A 16,475-nucleotide genomic window follows, 5' to 3' on the forward strand; every position below is an offset into this window, starting at 1 on the left:
AACAGGGGTCAGGGGTCAGACAGAGGAAGGGACAGCCTTCATGCCGGCCCTGCTGAAGGTGTAAAAAATGAAAAACCTCCACAAATCCAAGAGAAAATGAACTGCAAAAGACACCAGAGGGCCTTTGGGAGAGACTGGTCCCCTGAGACAGGGGAGGAGGGGGCCATGACAGGGGCAGAAAGGGTTGGACCAGAAGGCCTGGCAACCAGGGTGGGAGGGCGCCCCATGGTTACTGATAGGAGAGAGAGAGGGTGGAAGAGACCAGAGAGGCACAAGGGAGACCGCGCCCAGGTCGGGCAGCCAGGGACAGGGAGTGGGGAGAGGGCAAGGAGGGGAGGAAGAAGAAATGAAACATAAGCAGCCACAGGGGTGCATCACTAGGAGCAGAGGGTCTCTTAGGCCCAACCGGCCAGCAGCCCAGCCAGGGACCCTTCCGACCTCAGCAGGAGGCCGGCTCTAAGCAGAGGGACTTGCTGTGGCAACTGAGGACTGAGCCTGTCCTCCCTGGGGCACACTTCTCTAAAGAGCCCCCACCCTCCACCAGCATCTTTCCATTGGAGGAGCAAAGCCCTGCTCCTGCGCTCCCAGGCCCTGGGCCTGGAGGCAGACTCATTTAAAGGCAACTAAGGGCTCTCTTACTGTCACCTAGGGCTCTAGTCCTCCCCTCCCTCCCACCCTTTCCCACTGAAAGCTCTTTCTCCCAGAGCCAGGTGGGAGGGGACCATGTCCACTTTAGCCCTGGGGTCTCTCCACTTCTTACCACCAGCCGGCAGCTCTTTCTCTCCTGCGTTCTTTGTTCTCAACCCGGCTCTCTAGTTAAAAGCTTTCTATGCTCCTTCCCTGCAGCATTTGTTAAGAGCCTCTGTCTATTCTGAGCTTTGGCGTTTAGAACATTTGTCTCCTGGCTTGTGTGGCACCTTGACCCCAGTATTCACTCAGGTGACGCGTCCTCACCCAGGCCGTGTCCCCCACCCCCACCCCTGCTCACAGACGGAGCAAGGCCGTTAAACATCAGCCTGAGGCAGCATTTGCCCACTTACGTGACAGCCCCACCCCTTCTTCCTCTTTTAGTTGCTCTGTGAGCATTTGTTCTGTCAAGTCCTCTCCGGGCATCTTTCCTCCCAGGGGACTGGCCACAGCAACCCCCAAAATCTACTTTCCTGAAGCTATTAATAGCAGCTATTACTATATCATTATTATTTTAACATTGCAAGTCTGTTTTGTCTATTTCCATCTGGACTGGGTCTGGTCAGTGGCAAATTCATCCATTCGTGCACCTGCTCAGCAAATCCTGACAGAGGGCCTATGTATGCTGGACACTGGTCTAGGTGCTGCAGAGACATAGCAGTGATATGTGGATTAAACACATATATTTTAAGATATGAAGTTGTTATAAGGATTAAATAAGATACATAAATGGTGTGTTGGCTAGTTTCTATTTGCCTCTCCACCCACCCACCCCCAGATCCAATTTCTTCCCTGCTCTGTGCCCTGGTTGACTGACCCCCACCATGCCTTTGCTCACTGGCTTCTGGCTGGGCTTGGCAATGGGGTTATTATGGCAGGGTAGCACGAGAGAGGGGGTAAAGTTTCTTCCCTTCTCCCTCCCCTCTTGGCGCCCTGTTGCAGGCAGCAGCTGCACCCCCTCGTAATTCCCACTCCTGCCATCCAGCTCTTACTGGACTCCTTACACCCCACGGCCCTTGTGGCTCTCCTCAAGAAGGCTGCAGCTTCCTGCACTCTTGAGTCCTTGGGTGCCTCAGCATCTTTCTTCTCTCTACCCTCTGGGGTGGTTCCTTCACTAAAGTCTCCTCATTGGAGCCATCTGAGGAGTACATAGGTGTTCAAGGTTTCTTCGCTCTAACAGAAGAGAAGGCATGCCTGGTTTCACATCTGCACCAAGCCCTTGATACTTGCACCCTGGGAATCTGGCTCTTATCCACCTCTGATCTGGAGCACAGCATCCAAGGGCTTTTTCTCAATCATTTCCTCTGATTTCTCTGAAGTCGCAGGCCCTGTTGCATCCCCATCTCAGAACTTTTCCCCATTTCTGTTTCTCTGGTCCCTCTGTGTTCCTGTTCTCCCCCATCATCGTTAAAGGCAGCTTTGAGCTCCACGTGTTAGAACCACATGATGAGGGAGAGGCCTCCCTCTGCCCAGCCCTTGACCTGACACATGCACAGTGCAGCCAAGGATGATGGTGACTCCTTCCCCTCGGGGGCACTTAGTGGCTTTCAGAGCTCTTTCCCACACTCAGGATTGTGACCTCAGAACCCAGCTGCTAGGTTTTTGTCCCCATTGTACAGATGAGGAAAGAGCCTGCAGAAGGCAGAGGACTTTGACCAAGGTCACCGACTGAGTTGGTATGACTGAGTCCTTGCAGAGGACGGAGGGCCAGGTGACCTAGGGTGGCTGGGGCAAACAAGGGTATGGGGTTGGAGGGTCTGGGAGAAGTGGGCAGAGGGAGCCAAGGCTGGTTATGAAGCACCCTGGGCAGCACATGAAGGAACTTTGGGTTTTCTTACCCAGTAGTGGACATGGGTTTTAACCTGGGGAACAATATAATCAAATCTGCATTTTACAAATATCCCTCCCCACCTTGCAGGTCTGGGCAAACAGGTTAGAGATGACAGCAGTCACAGGGAGGACTCGGAAGGGCATGCATTTAGGTAGTGAGGCATATGATATTTTTCCCTGCCTCTTTATAATGCTACTTTTTAAAATTTTCACAAGGAACATATATCAGTATTTTAGAGAAAAGATGCTTTTTTTGAAGAAAGGCTACTAGAAAAGTGAACATGAGAGAGAGAGAGAGAGAGAGAGATGGCCAGACCAGATCAGTGGCAGCTGTGTGGAAAGAGAACAAGTATGTTTTTGTAGGAGGGAGGGAGGAGGCACGGAGACCCCCAGGCATGGCTGGACACTAGGGGTGGATGACATTTCCTAAAGGGAAAGCAGCCAGGGCAGGCATGAGCTCAGAGCAGAGACCTGGGCAGGGCCGGATGGCACCTGGTGCCCAAGAGGAGAGTATGTGGTGCAAGGAGCAAAGAGTCTGAGGCTGAAGCTGGGCACAGTCAGGCAGAGAAATACACAGGTGTCGGAGGCTCAGGGTGGGGGCTGGGGGTATGCTGCCTCTGCTGCGGTGAGTGGGGGACAGCACAGTGACAAGAGTCCATCCAGAGGCCAGGAGACATGCCAAGCCCCGTGGCGAGGCTGAAGGGGAGGCAGAGTGGGCTGAAGAGAGAATGGAGGAGAGGGCGCAGAGGCCATGGAGGTGACCAAGGGCAAGGAGAGGAGACCTGGGTGCTGAGAGGCTGGGAGCCAGGGTGAGAAATGTAACATAATGATAGGAGAGGGAGGCGGCTGCTAAAGAGGCGGAAGCAAATGGATATGGGGGAGGGTGTCAGGCAGTCAGAGGGAATCCCACTCCACCTCTGGCCAGCTGTGTGACCCTGGGTAGAGCCTCAGCTTCCCCAACTATCAAATGGAGATAATTAGAACCTGCCCCACCCCTACCTAACCTGGGGGCCAAAATGTTTCTCCCTCTTTCCCCTCCACATCAAATACCAGCTGGGAACCCACTGAAATCCCAACACAAGACTGAGAAGCAGATGCAAAATTGGCTTCTCCCTCGGCTGGGAGACGGCCTAAGAGCTGAGAAGGGGGCTGAGCGGAAGGCGAGCCCGAGACCACAGGAGGAAGCCGAGGAGAGGTGTGCAGTGGCGGAAGGACAAGGGACCACAGAAGGCCCTGCCAGTCCCCCAGGGCAGGCTGGCCTTGCAGGGACCCAGACACGGGCTGGTGGGGACAGGAGTCCATTGGCTCCCCGCGGCCAGGAGCAGCTGGGGAGAGGCCTTCTCCGGGCCTCCTGAGAGGGGAGTGGCCTGCTTGAGAACTCTGTTCTAAACCAGATCCAGAGCAGTGGGCCAGGGGGGAGGAAGGTGGTCCAAGGGGCTGGTCAGGGCAGTCCCGGCAGGGAGGATCTCGGGGGGCCGGCAGGGGGGTGGTCATTACAGCTGCCCTGTTTACAGGGTCGGGGTGGGGCTGGACGGGCCAAGTCCTATTGTCTCAAAACTCTCCCCCCCATGCCCTGCCTACCTGCTGCTGCGCCTGGATCCTCATGTACTCGGCCCTCTGCTTGCCATGCTTGCCTTTGTCGGGGCTGCCTGCCTGGCCCTGGGCTGCCTTCAGCCGGGAGGCCCCCGGGGTCACCACCTTCATGGGCGGCACGCTGCCTCCGCCGCTCTGCAGGAAGAAGAATAGGGTTGGCACTGGAGGTGGAATCGCACGGGACCCCTAGGCACTCGGTGGGGCCTCTGGGGCCGGGACCTCCTCAGTGGGCCCTTTGAGACCTGGAGACCCCGCCTCAGCTCCACATCCCTGCCCGGGACTCAGGACCCCTCTCTCTGCAGCCAGGTTTGAGACCTCCCTGCAGGGGAGGGGACAGAGCCCCCAGCCATGTTCCCAACAATAGCTCCCAAGTAGGAACTCTTTGGTGGTTTCCTTGAGTAGCCTAGGGGCAGCTGGTGCCCTCCTGGGAGAGCCGTCTCAGCTCTGGTCAAAGGAGTGGGTCCAGGAGAGTGTGACTGAGATCTGGGGAAGGGGTGAGAGGCTTTAAAATGACAGACAGTAGGGTGGGTAGCCCCAGGCCCACGTCTTCCTCCAAAGGGGAAGATGGAGGTGAGCTCTCCCTGGATGTCTGGAGCCCCCTGAACCATCCCAGGTACCAAGCCTGCTCAGAATGAATCCAGAGGCGCAGGCAGAAAAATGAGAGACAGAGAGTCGGACAGGACAGGGCGCGGGGAGCGTGGGGTTGGAGAAGGGGGAGAGAACTTTATTTGCTGGTTTACAGATACAGAGCAGAGGGGAGGGCGCTGGTCCCTGCGAGGTCTGGTTGGGCGGATCCCTGGGTAGGCCAGCTTCCCAGCCTCCCTGGGGCTCTGCCCGCAAATGCTGCCTGGTGCCAGGCTCCCAGGAGAGTGGCAGGAGCTGAGGGAAGGCCGGTGGGAGGAGAGGGCTCTCAAGATGAGAGACGGGAGCGTGAAGGCAGGAGGAGAGGACAGGGCGGAGGCAACCACCTGGGCACCAGGGGATGGAAATGGGGGGCCACCAGGGGGCCCCGCAGTGAGGGCTGTGCCCATCTGGCTCAGTGTGGCTTCCAGCTCCCGGAGCATCTCTTCCAGGCTGTCCATCCGTTGAGTGGTAGTACCTCTCGTTGTACAGCCTGGGCCAACAGCAGGCTGGCCATTGCACTCCCTCCTGCAGGGGTGGGCACCTTGTTCAGAGTCCCTGGGGGTCTCCCCCACATGAGTCTCAGCAGTGGAGGGCTTCTGAGTCCCGTCCAGGGCTGGTCTCTGAGGACCAGGGACCCCAGCTCCTCCCTCCTCTGGGCTGCAACCCCCTATCTCCAGTCTCTTCAGAACTGCCCCTTCCTTCTCAGGCACCCAGCTGCTCCTGGGCTGGGAAGCCGTGGCCACTATGCCTGGCAGGGCCTGTGGGCCATCCCAGCCCCTCTTGCTGCCAGCCAGGGTCCGGGGTCTTGGGGTGGGAGTCAGTTCTTCAAGCCTGTCTTCTGGTGGGGAGGGAGGGTTAGGGGCACACTCCGTCAAGATGATCCGAGGGATGCAGAAGGCTTTAGGGCCTGGAGCAGCCTGGGGGGAGAAGAAAGGTGAGCAAGAGTGTGACCCCTACACACCAGAACACCCCAAGCTGGGGCAGGGGCTAGACGTGGGGAGCCCAGCCCCTTCCTTTCATAGATGGGGAGACTGAGGTAGGGTTTACCCAGCAAGTTAGAGGCAAAGATGGACTAGAACTCGGGCCTCTTCGCACCACACCCTGCAGTCTCCCACTTTCTGGCAGAGATGCCAGTTTACCTAGAAGCACAGATACGCTTCTCATTGCCCATGTTAAACTCTTAAGAACAGGTCTCATGAGTATGTCTGTGCAATGAGATAACAATAACATGGGCTTAGTGAGCTTAGAGGAGAACTAGAGAGCTCATGGGGGAATGTGCTTAGAATAGTGCCTGGCACATTGTAAGTGTTCAATAAATACTTGTATTAGCTACTCACTGAATTGAACTGAATGCATGGGACTGGCAGCCCTGTGTGGGTGGAGGCCAAGCGCTGGCCTCTGCGGGAATGACTGTCATCCTCATCTCAGGCCGGAGACTCCTGGTCCCCTCACTTGGTGCTTTCAGAGCTTTCTCCCAGGGCTTCACAGACAGAAGGGGAGGGGCTTGGCCAAGTCCCTGTGCTACACACATGCTTGACAAACTACAGTGTATGCTTCTGTGTGGGTACCCCAGCTCTGGCTTCAGTGGGAGCACAGACAGAGGCCTCCAATCACTACCCCTAGCTCGAGAGAATTCTGGTCTAATTCTGAGCAGTCTTGGACCAGGCACTATCACACATCTTTAATCTTTACTGTTACCCATGAAATGGCCACTGCTCTCTGTCCCTACTTTACAAAGAAATTGAGAGTGGGGGAGGGTCGGGTCACATGATTCGCCCAAGGTCATTACCCACAGCTAGTTAGTGGCAGAGCCAGGATTTGAAACCAGACAGTCTGACTCCAAGTTCAGTGCTCTTTCCACTAAAAGGAGCCATGGGGAGATGTAGGGGGGGCAGTAGGGACCCCAATCCCCCCTCCCAAGGCAACCCACCCACCCCTGCCACCTGCTTACCTGGAGGTGGGGGGTGCAGACTAGGAAAGCAGAGAGGCAACCCATGCCTGCCCGGCTCCACTGCCCGATGGTGCCTCAGGATGCAGAGGGTCAACTAGCTCAAAAGGCCAGCAGAGGACCCCTTCAGGCCAGAAAGGGGCAGGGACTGGGTGCAGTGGGCCAAAGTGCCAAGGCCATAGCCAACCTGGGGTACCCCTTCCACACTGCTCATCCCCAGACAGCTCCTCAGACTGTTCTGCACCCCTCCTCTCCCCAGCAGACAGCACTGTCCACTCAACTGGTGCCAGTCTATTCTCCCTGGCCAGGGAGCCAAGACACCACCAGGCCACAAGCCAGGCCAGAAATCAGCAGGCAGCCAGCAAGGAGCCCTCTGTGGGCCAAGGAGAACCACATGAGGCAGATGAGCATGGATGCGCTTGGGAGCAAGGCCCTCCTGCCCCAACCTGACTGGCAGAGGGAGAGGTTCCCAGCCCCCCCAACCCCAGCAGGTTTCCCTCCCCAAGCACAGTCCCTGGGGGTACAGATAGCAAGTCCACCCCCCAGTTCCCAAGAGAGAATAAAGAGGAAACAAGTACAGCAGGACAGCAGCAAAGACTGAAGTTAGAAGGAAGAATTCCCCACCGCTGACAGACAGAACCAGCAGCCAAGGAATGGCGTAGGTTTCTTCGGTTTCAAACTTCCTGATCAGATGGGGCCAAACTCCCTGCAAATGAGCTTGCTCCTGTGGTGTCCTGGCCCCCAGAGTAAGGTATAGGTTCCAGTTGGAGAAATGAAGCCCCCGCCTGGCATAGGCAGCAGAGGAGAAGGGCGATGCGGGCAGGCACTAGGCAAGGGTTCAGGACAAAATCAGATTCTGAGTTGGACCTAAAGTCATGGAGTGAGCAAGGTCCAAACTCCAATCTTGGACAAAGATAAAACCCAGGCTTCAGGCCAGACCTAAACTCTGGTTGCAGACAGGAAAAATATATGCAGGCCACCGTGGACCAGACTGGAATCAAGCCTGTAAGAAAACAGACCCAAGGGACCACCAGACACCAGGCTGCTGGAGTCTCTGAGAGGGAAGGAAGGGCTGCGTGCTCGTCCTTGGGGCAGGGGAGGGGCTGAGGCTATGGCAGTGGCGGGACTTGGGGATGTGACTGACGCTTTAGCAGGTTAGCGTGAGAGGTGAGGAGCTGAAGCTGTGAAGGCACAGGCAGAGAGAGAGCCGTGAGAGGTGGGGAGCAGCCCATTACCTTCCACGTAGGGCCCGGGGCTGAGCCCACAGGGAACCCCAGATCCTGGGGGGACAGCAAGGTGGGGATCAGCTGGCGGCGGGGCGTGGGGGGTAGGGAAGACACTGAGCTTCTTTCAAACACCTGGGGAGCAGAAGGTGGGGGCAGGTTTGGAGGAGGGGGCTGGGGTGGGAGGCGCTGGCCCACGGCCTGGGTAAGTGGCCTGGACTGGCACTGGAATCCCAAACTCACTCCTTGGCCCCTCAACATGGTCAGCAGATGCTCTGCCCTCCACTTTTTCTCTTCTTCCAGAGGCCCTGGTAACCCAGAGACCCCAGCAGCTTGCAGAAGGGAGCTGAGAACACCTGAGTTTGGGTGACTATACCACTGGGAGGGTCTCACGGCACTTGGTATGAAGGTATTCAAGCACTCTGTTCTCAGAACATTTGGGGATGAGGGGTCTCAGAGCACAGGGGGTGTTGGAGCAGCTGGGGGTCTCAAGAGAGTACAATTAAAAAATTCAAACATTCAAGGAGGAACTTAAGACCCCTCTCCCCCATTTCACAGTGGAGAAGAAATCGAGGCAAGAAGGATGGGGTCCTGAACAGACCAGCACTCAGCAGGGAGCCCAAGAGGCCATGCACCTGACCTAGTCCAGTCACCGCACCCTGGATTGGCTTGCAGGGAAAGGGACTGGGGCCTGATGGATGACTCGGGGGCCAGGTGTACCCCTGACCCACCTCCAGCTCTGCAATGATGCGGTCCTCATCGTCCTCATCCTTGATGGCAGAGGCCATGATGGGCGGCGTGGAGGCTGGGCGGGCCACCTCGGACACTGTCCGGCGCAGCTTCACTTGGGGCTTCTGCACCTCCAGCTCCTCGGACTCAGCCTTCTGCAAGGCCCAGCCCCCATCAAGAGCGGGCTCTGCCCCAGTCCAGCGCCGGCTCACCTCCTAGGCCCCACCAATTCCAGACCGTCTCCTGACCCAGCTGCTTATCTGCTACTTCTTCTGTCCCCTGCCAGGATGGCCCCTTCCCATGGCGGGAGCCCAAGCTGGACGGAGAGTCACCACTGACCAGCCTCTCTCTTTCTGTCCACTTCCTCTGAGAGAGGGGACCACCCTAGAGAGTCTCCAGAGGTCATCTTGGGCATCCCCCAGCCCAACCCCTTGGCCCCCTGGCTCAAGAGGTGGTACCTTGATGAAGGCTGAGTCCTTCTTGCTGGTGACCACAACCTCCCCAGTGCGCGTGGTGGTCAGGCCGTGGGAGGACGGGAAGCTCCGGCGTGGAGGGGGTGGCGGGGGTGACTTGGACGGCTTCTCTGTGCGGTACCGGGGCACGGTCAGCTCGTCTGCAGGCAGCCAGGGGGCTGGGGTCAGACGACCCAGAGCACTGGAGTCTGTGAGCCACATCTGACTCCAAGGGGATACACCTGGCTTCTTCCTCCAGAGAGGAGGGGGAGGAAAGCTCAGGGGAAAGGACAAAGGCCGTCCTCCTCCTCCTCTCTGACCTCCCCAGGCAGTTCAGCGCCAGCCCCAGCGCTCCTCCCCTTACAGCATTCTCAGCCTCTGCTACTCAAAGTGCGGTCTTCAGTCTGCAGACTGGCAGCACCTGGGAGCTTGTCAGAAATGCAGAAGCTCAGGTCCCACCCAGAGCCCCTGAATCAAGAATCCTCGTTTTGACAGATCCTCTAGGTGATTTCACATGCACGTTCAAGTTTGAGAAGCGTGGCTCTAATCCACCTCTTTCCCTGCTGGCCCTCGGCCCTGGTACGGATCATCTTTTCTCCATCAGGAGAGAGCTGTTACTACTGCCACAGCCTGACTCCCCACACCAGGCTCTCCCTTCCCCAATTATGGGGGTGGGAGCCATTTCCAGAGTGACCTACAGAAGAGCCACTCAAACCTGATACTCTGCCTTTCATCACCCAGTGGTTCCCCATTACCCCAAACCATGTCCAAGCCCTTTGATCCAGCCCCCTCCCTGCTGCCAGTCTTTCAGCCTCCACTCTGCTGGCTACTTTCTCGCCTGGACCCCTGCTCAGCAACACAAAACACACAGCAAGGAGCTCACCTCTACACCTGTGTTTAGCACCTGCGTCCTATTTCTGGTTTACACACTAGGTATGGGAGATTACTTAACTAGATGGAGCCTTCATTTCCTCACCTGTAAAATGGGAATAATTACCATATCTGTTTCCTGAGGTTGTTGCAAAATTATAAAGATTAATATATAAAAAGCATCTGGAGCAGTTCTTGTCATATAGTAAGTGCTTAAAAGACATAAATTGTTAGTATTACTCTCCACTAAATATAAAACTTGAAAGCAAGCAGTGTCTTATCTCCTTGTCCCCAGCACCGAGCATACAGTAGGGGCTTAACAAAAGTGTGTCAGGAGTGAATAAATAAATGAATAACATTGCCATTTCTGGTTCAGATTTCTGCCTCCACTGTGAGTTCACAGCCTCAGGGAACACACGTACCGAGTCCGTGCAGATCAGCTGTACCCCACCTCAGCAGAGCCTCTAGCTCAGGGCATGCGCTCCCTCAGAATGTGTACAGGCAATGACTGTGCCTGGACTTGCTCTTCCTCCCTGCATGGCTCTCTCAGCAGCAGTCAGGGCAGTGGGAAGAGCCCGGATGGAGGCCAGCTCTACCGCATCCTGGCTAGACGTCCCAGCACCTGCCTTCTCTGGCAGCCTGACCACCAAGATCCTCATGCCGAGTCCCCCCATCAACCTGGGAGCTCCTGAAGATAAAGCTCCCCTCCCCTGGACACTTCACCAGCCCCTACCTGCCCCCATACCTGAGCCCCTCCTCCCACTGGGCTCCGTCCGGGGGGCTGCCTTCTGGCCGTGGGGGACCTTGGGGGGCTTGTGGTCAGGGGTGGGGGCCAGGCCCGGGTGGGCCTTGCTCGCACAGTCCAGGTCAGGGATGGCCTTCAGCAGCTCCGCCTGTGTCTCTTCCAGCAGCCGGTTGATGTCCTTGGCACTGTACTGGGTCAGGGCTGCCCGCTTCTCCTCCCAGTCCCGCTCAGCAGCCTTGAGAGGAGGGGTGAGAGTCAGGACTGCCACAGCTGCCCTACTGCTGGACCTCTGGGGCCTCAGCCCCTCCCCCTGGCCACACATGCAATAGAAAAGGAATAGAAAAGGAAGCCTCACATTTGGTCTGGCCCGAGGACCCATGGATTCCTCCTTGTGTACTACATGCCTTCCCCATGAGTCTGCAATGCCACCTTCATTATGCACTACTCTCTGAATATACATAGGCCTGTTGTGGGGCATTCCATTCTGTTCCACTGACCACACAGTCTATTCTGATGCTAACACCACACTGCCTTAACTATTATAGCTTCATAAGATACTTTTCAGTCTAACAGGATTAATATCACCTCAATAGGCTTCCCTCCCCAGGGCAGAAGTACCCATGCATCAGCACTTCCCAGCCCAGGATGGTGGTGAGAACCTGGGGGCCTAGCTCATGCCCCCCATTCTGGGCCCAGCACCTCAACAGACACAGCCTTGTCCATGCTTCTCTTGCCAGGAGTGTCCAGGCCTTTGGTGGGGTTGATCCCCTTGGGGGTAGTCGGGGCTCCCTCAGCCGACCCACTCAGTTCATGGAGGTTCAGTGGAGGGCTCGGGGGTGGCATTTCAAAGTCCAAGGTCTTGTTGAAGTCAGTCTCAGCCATCACCTTCTTGGGGGACTGGTTCAGGAGGCTGTTAGGGGGTGGCCACACACCCTCATCCACTTGCCTGGGGTTGGGAGAGTTAGGAGCAGCTGTGAGGCCAGCAGGGTGGTGGCCCCTTGGGAGAGAAGCCGGGTCTGAGCAAGGTGGGGCATGAGGCATGCTCTGGGATTCAGCAAGACAGATGGGAGAGCCTGGGAGAAGTGACTATCAGTATGAGAGAATGCCAAGCCTACAATGTGCATGGGGTCATGGGTCAGAGCTGAGGTGCAGATCCAGTCGGCACATCAGTGACCTCTGGGGAGTATGGATAAGGGGTCAGGCCGATCTATTGATCTGGGCCCAGTGTGTGACTCTACTGGAAATTGGAGGTCAGAGATAAGAGGTCAGAGATAGAATGACCTTCGGATCTGGGCCAGCGTGTCTGTGACCCCACGGCAGCGCTTGAGTAGCCCATCCAGGCGCTGTGGCTCCTCCTTCAGGAACTTCACAGCCTCCACCTCCACACGCAGCACAACCCGCATCTTGCTCTGCAGACCTGGGAAGTGAGCTGCAGGACCAGAAAGAATGAGCTGGGGAGGATGTGGCTCCGAGGACTGGAAGGATGAGCAGCAGGGAAGGTAGCGCCTGGGGGTGGGGGTGGAGGTGCAGCAGGGGTCCCCACCCTGGACCACAGCCACACTCGCAGGACCCCAGGCTCACCCTTGAGCTCAGTCAGTGTCTCCCCAAGCTGCTTCAGCACCAGTGCCTTCTCCTCCAGCTCGGGCCCAGGCACCAGCCGGTGGTTGTGGGACACGTCCCTCTGGATCTTCTCCACTGACTTTTCCAGGTCACTGCAGCCACAGGGAGACCCTCTCAGCTCTCCCGGCCCCAGCCCAGCCCCCCGCAGTTGGGCAGCTGCTTTCAGACCACCAGTCAGATCAAAACTAAAACCCATCCACCAGGTGAAATCATGACCAGATGAAATCAGAAATGCCAAACCTCAGCGATGAGGCCTCAGAAGAATTCCCTAATAGGTGCCCTGAGACCCTCCCCCTGCTTTGAAGTTCTGATCATTAGCAACATCAGCCTAAATCTCCCTCCTTGTAACTTGCATCTGACTCTCATTCTGCCAAGAAAGCAGCAGAGAACTTGGTAGCCTTGCAGAAACTGCAGGCAGCTGTGTGTGTCCCTAAGGGGTCTCTTCTCCTGCGGGGTGGCACTGCCATGTCCATCCACCTTTTCTTGAGTGATCCAGATAATCATTCTTTCCTTGAGGACAAAACTGGTTTCAATTTTCAGCTGGTTTATGCTGAGCTTGTATCATTTAAAACCCCATATCTTTCTAAAATGTAAATCAGACCAAGTCTGTTAAATCCTAAGTGGATCCCATTGTTCTGAGGCTAAAATCCAAACTCTTCAGTGCAAACAAGAAAGGCTTCAGGGTAGCAGTTGAAATCTGACTCTAGAGTCAGATCCAGATTCCAAATTCAGCTCTGTCATCCCAGCAGAGAGATCTTGGACGTTACCTACTATCTCTGGGACCCTCTCTCCCACTCTCTATACTTGGGGTTGGGGGCCTGCTTCCTGCCTCCCAAACCCCTGGAGCTTGTGTTTGCTGAGCTGAGTAACTCCTGGCAGGCAGGACCATGTCTTCCAGATTCTTTCATCTCTGATTCCCAGCACCTGGCATGATGCCTGGAGCAGAACAGAGGTTCAGTAAATAATTGTGGAATAAATGAGTAAGTGAAAGAAGGAACTGCTGCCCAGGTAGATCATCTCAGTTCTGTACTTGAGTCACTGACAGCCCTGACCCACATGCAGGACTTTACATACATTCCTGTCAAATCCCATCTGTTGAAGTTCAGCCAACGATCCAGTTGGGAACAACTTTTGAAATTCAGTTTTACCATCCAACAGATTTGTTCCCCCTCAAAGCTCGGTGTCATCAGCCAGTCTTATCAGCATGCTTTATACATCTTTCATCCAACTAGCAGATGAAAAGACAGACCATGCTGGAGCAAGGAAAAAATCCTGTGACTCAGCACTTTCATTTAAAGAGCTATCTTGTATTGTATGAAGCATTGACTGTATGCTGGGTGCCACATTCAGCCTCTCACTTACCTTATTTAATCCTCACAATAAGTCCTGTGAGTGGGAAACATTATTACCCCCAGTTTACACATAGACCAATAATAATAGCTCAGACACTAGACTACATTTCCCAGCCTCCTTTGCCGTTAGAAGTAACCACTGACTGAGGTCTAGGCAATAGAGTGTGAGTGGAAGGGATACTGCTTCCAGGCCTGGCCCCATAAAAATTTCCCATGTAAACTCCTCTATGGTTTTTTCCCCTTCCTGTTGGCTGAAAGATAGTGACCCTGTGGGTGATCTCAAAAGGCACTTATGGAACACGGCAAAACCTCCATTGGCCTCTGGGTCCCTGAGTGACTGCATGAAGGATGGTCTTTCCACTAACCCACCCAATAGTGTTCCATGAGAAAGAAAGATATCTTTCTAATATCTATTAGTTTTGGACCATTTACAATTTGTTGTAGCAGCAACCCTAGCTAATACAATAGGCTTTAACATAAAAAAATGGTTTTGGGGGGTGTGGAACTCTGTGAGATTAAGTAACTTGTCTAAGGTCACATAACTGTTTTGCAGCCAAGCAGAATCTGACTTCAGCCACTGGGTTCTGCTGCCTCTCACTTCCACACTGGACTAGCACCAGCCTACGCCCTTCACCATCCCACCCAGCCCTCTCCCTGCCACATGGGAAAGAACAACTCTCCCCTGCTGTGTGTGATGCTTGCCTGGCTCTCACGTTGTGCCAGTTTTGTAAAACTGTCACTCCCAAACATCCCTCTGAGAGGGAAGAGACTCCCACTTAAAGGAAGACTCAGGTAGGCCTCCAGGAGGAGACAACACTGCAACTCTCAGGCAGGAGGATTAGGTTCCTCTTAGGCTCAATTAGCACTTTTATTTTCTGATCATAGACTCTGCCAAAGGTTTGGGGCCTCTAACTTGGGCAGACTCTGCAAATGAGTCCCAAACCACCCCAACTCTAGAGACTAGGGCAGAAAGTGATCAGGCCTTCCAGACCCAGGTTTAGTACTGGAGGGGTTGAGAGGGGAGGGTCAGGATTGAACCAGCTATAAATTAGCGGGGCCCAATGCAAAATGATTTTGTTCCTAGTTAAAAAATTACTAAGTATTTCAAGATAGTAATAACAGAGCAGTAAATTGAGCATGGGGCCCTTACGATCATGAGGCCCTGTGGCTATGCAGGTCACTTGCCTAGAAAGCCAGCCTTGGGTTAGGTCAAGTTAGACTTCAGAGGCCAGAAGGACTCAGTCAGCAGAGGCTTCCCCTAAGGGCAATGCCTAGACAGCTCAAGTGGTTGGCTAGACAGAAAGGTGAGCAAGCCAAGCTGAATGAAGCCCAGAATTGGCCTAAACTTCCAGCAAAGTGCCAGGGCAAGAGGAAGGGGCAGAGCAAGAGCAAGTGTACAGGGGCTACAGCCAGAGGAAAGTAAGGATGGGCCTCCTGGCTGATCTCATGCCTGGGAGGGTATGGGAACTGGGCAGGGAGGGCTCTCATAGCCAAGCTGGAACCCCTGCATGGCTGGTGTGCAGCCCAGTCCAGGCCCCACCCAAAAAAGTCTGGAGCCCCCTTCAAAGTGGATGAAGAATCCTGCCAGAAACAGTATGTCAGCCTCCAAGCTCTCTCAAGTGAGCAGTCTGAACAATGGGTTTGATAATAGGGCAGGGGGAGGACAGTCTGTGTATTTCTGGAGAAGCAAGGCCCCCAGGAAGCTCAGGACCAGACACTCATCTGACAGAGCATAAATCTGTCCTTTCATCTCTTCTGTCTCTGTGCTTTTATATTTCCTTTCATTTTCCTTTAATGTCTCAATAAAGTTCCTTTTGAAAATTTCAACCCAGCTCTTCTGTGTTGAGTGCAAAAGGGTAAGGAGAGGATAGGAAAGTTGGGTAAATGGAATTCCCTGGATAAGGGGTGGTGGCCACCATCAGTCTACTTGGAGATCTGACTGGAGCTGCCACTAAGCTTTCACACCTGGAGTGATGTGGTGGCTGTTACCAGCTTAGTTCCAAGGAGATGTCCCCTTATTTCATCAGCTACTAGGGGTCATGAGAATCTTTGTCTTACATCTTACTGAAATGCACAGGTACCACCAGCCTGTGTGGGCCTAAGGGTCCCTTCTCAAGGAGCCCCTGGCAAGTTGTGCAACCACATATGACTTGGTGAGAAAGCTGGGCTCCTCTGCGTAGCCTCTCCTGGCTCCCTGAATCACTGGCCAGTACATCCCACACCCTCTCTGGAAAAATCTTAACACTGAGCACAGATAGGAAGCCAAAGTGCAAAGAGCAGAAATGGCCCTGATCACATAGCTGCTGTGCTGGAGGTGGACTTCAGGTCCCCTTGTGCCCTACCACCAAGGGAGGCCAGAGGAAAGAGACAATCCTCTGTCTTAGGCCCCAGTGGCTGACAAGGGAAAGCTGCAGTGGGACAGGGTCTCACTTAGTGGATAAACAGTGAAAGGCAGCATCTCCCTTCAACTGTACCAGACAACCAAATCTTGATCAGACAGCCTATTTGCTAAATTTGGATGAGGATTGTCTTCTGTTAACACTTCCATGTCTTAGCATTTGAAGACAGAGTGTTTTCTATTCCTCATTCCTTCTGTAAAAGCTAGAGCCCTGCTTCAGCAGCACTAGGATGGGAAGACAGTTTGCCTTGGCTATCCCTGGTCTCAGAGATCAGGGGATTGGAGTGGTGGCAGCTGTTGCTGGTCACTAAGCTGACCAAGCTGGCAATACCTGAATGCTCCATCTGAATACTGTATCCCAGAGTCAGTTTGTACAGGTCGCAGGCTGGAATGAACACAGGCAG

General features: G+C 54.8%; 1 protein-coding gene across 19 annotated transcripts in view; it reads right to left on the reverse strand.

Annotated features, from left to right (window-relative positions):
- SRCIN1 (SRC kinase signaling inhibitor 1) overlaps nucleotides 1–16,475 on the reverse strand; it is a 66,253-nt gene that overhangs the window by 3,334 nt on the left and 46,444 nt on the right. For 14 of the 19 annotated variants that reach the window (XM_057501418.1, XM_057501416.1, XM_057501417.1 and 11 more), the window contains 8 exons: nucleotides 12,283–12,413; nucleotides 11,983–12,130; nucleotides 11,401–11,647; nucleotides 10,702–10,936; nucleotides 9,093–9,247; nucleotides 8,637–8,789; nucleotides 7,918–8,040; nucleotides 4,099–5,651 (listed from right to left, as the gene is read on the reverse strand). In XM_057501418.1, the coding sequence (XP_057357401.1) occupies nucleotides 4,737–5,651; nucleotides 7,918–8,040; nucleotides 8,637–8,789; nucleotides 9,093–9,247; nucleotides 10,702–10,936; nucleotides 11,401–11,647; nucleotides 11,983–12,130; nucleotides 12,283–12,413 (2,107 nt within the window). In that variant the 3' untranslated portion in view covers nucleotides 4,099–4,736. Of the gene's footprint in view, nucleotides 1–4,098; nucleotides 5,652–6,685; nucleotides 7,056–7,306; nucleotides 7,509–7,917; nucleotides 8,041–8,636; nucleotides 8,790–9,092; nucleotides 9,248–10,701; nucleotides 10,937–11,400; nucleotides 11,648–11,982; nucleotides 12,131–12,282; nucleotides 12,414–16,475 lie in introns of those variants that run through there. The other 5 variants (XM_057501420.1, XM_057501419.1, XM_057501414.1 and 2 more) reach the window with 5 other exon arrangements.

The sequence above is a fragment of the Manis pentadactyla genome, chromosome 4 (assembly GCF_030020395.1).
Source record: "Manis pentadactyla isolate mManPen7 chromosome 4, mManPen7.hap1, whole genome shotgun sequence".
NCBI lineage: Eukaryota > Metazoa > Chordata > Mammalia > Pholidota > Manidae > Manis > Manis pentadactyla.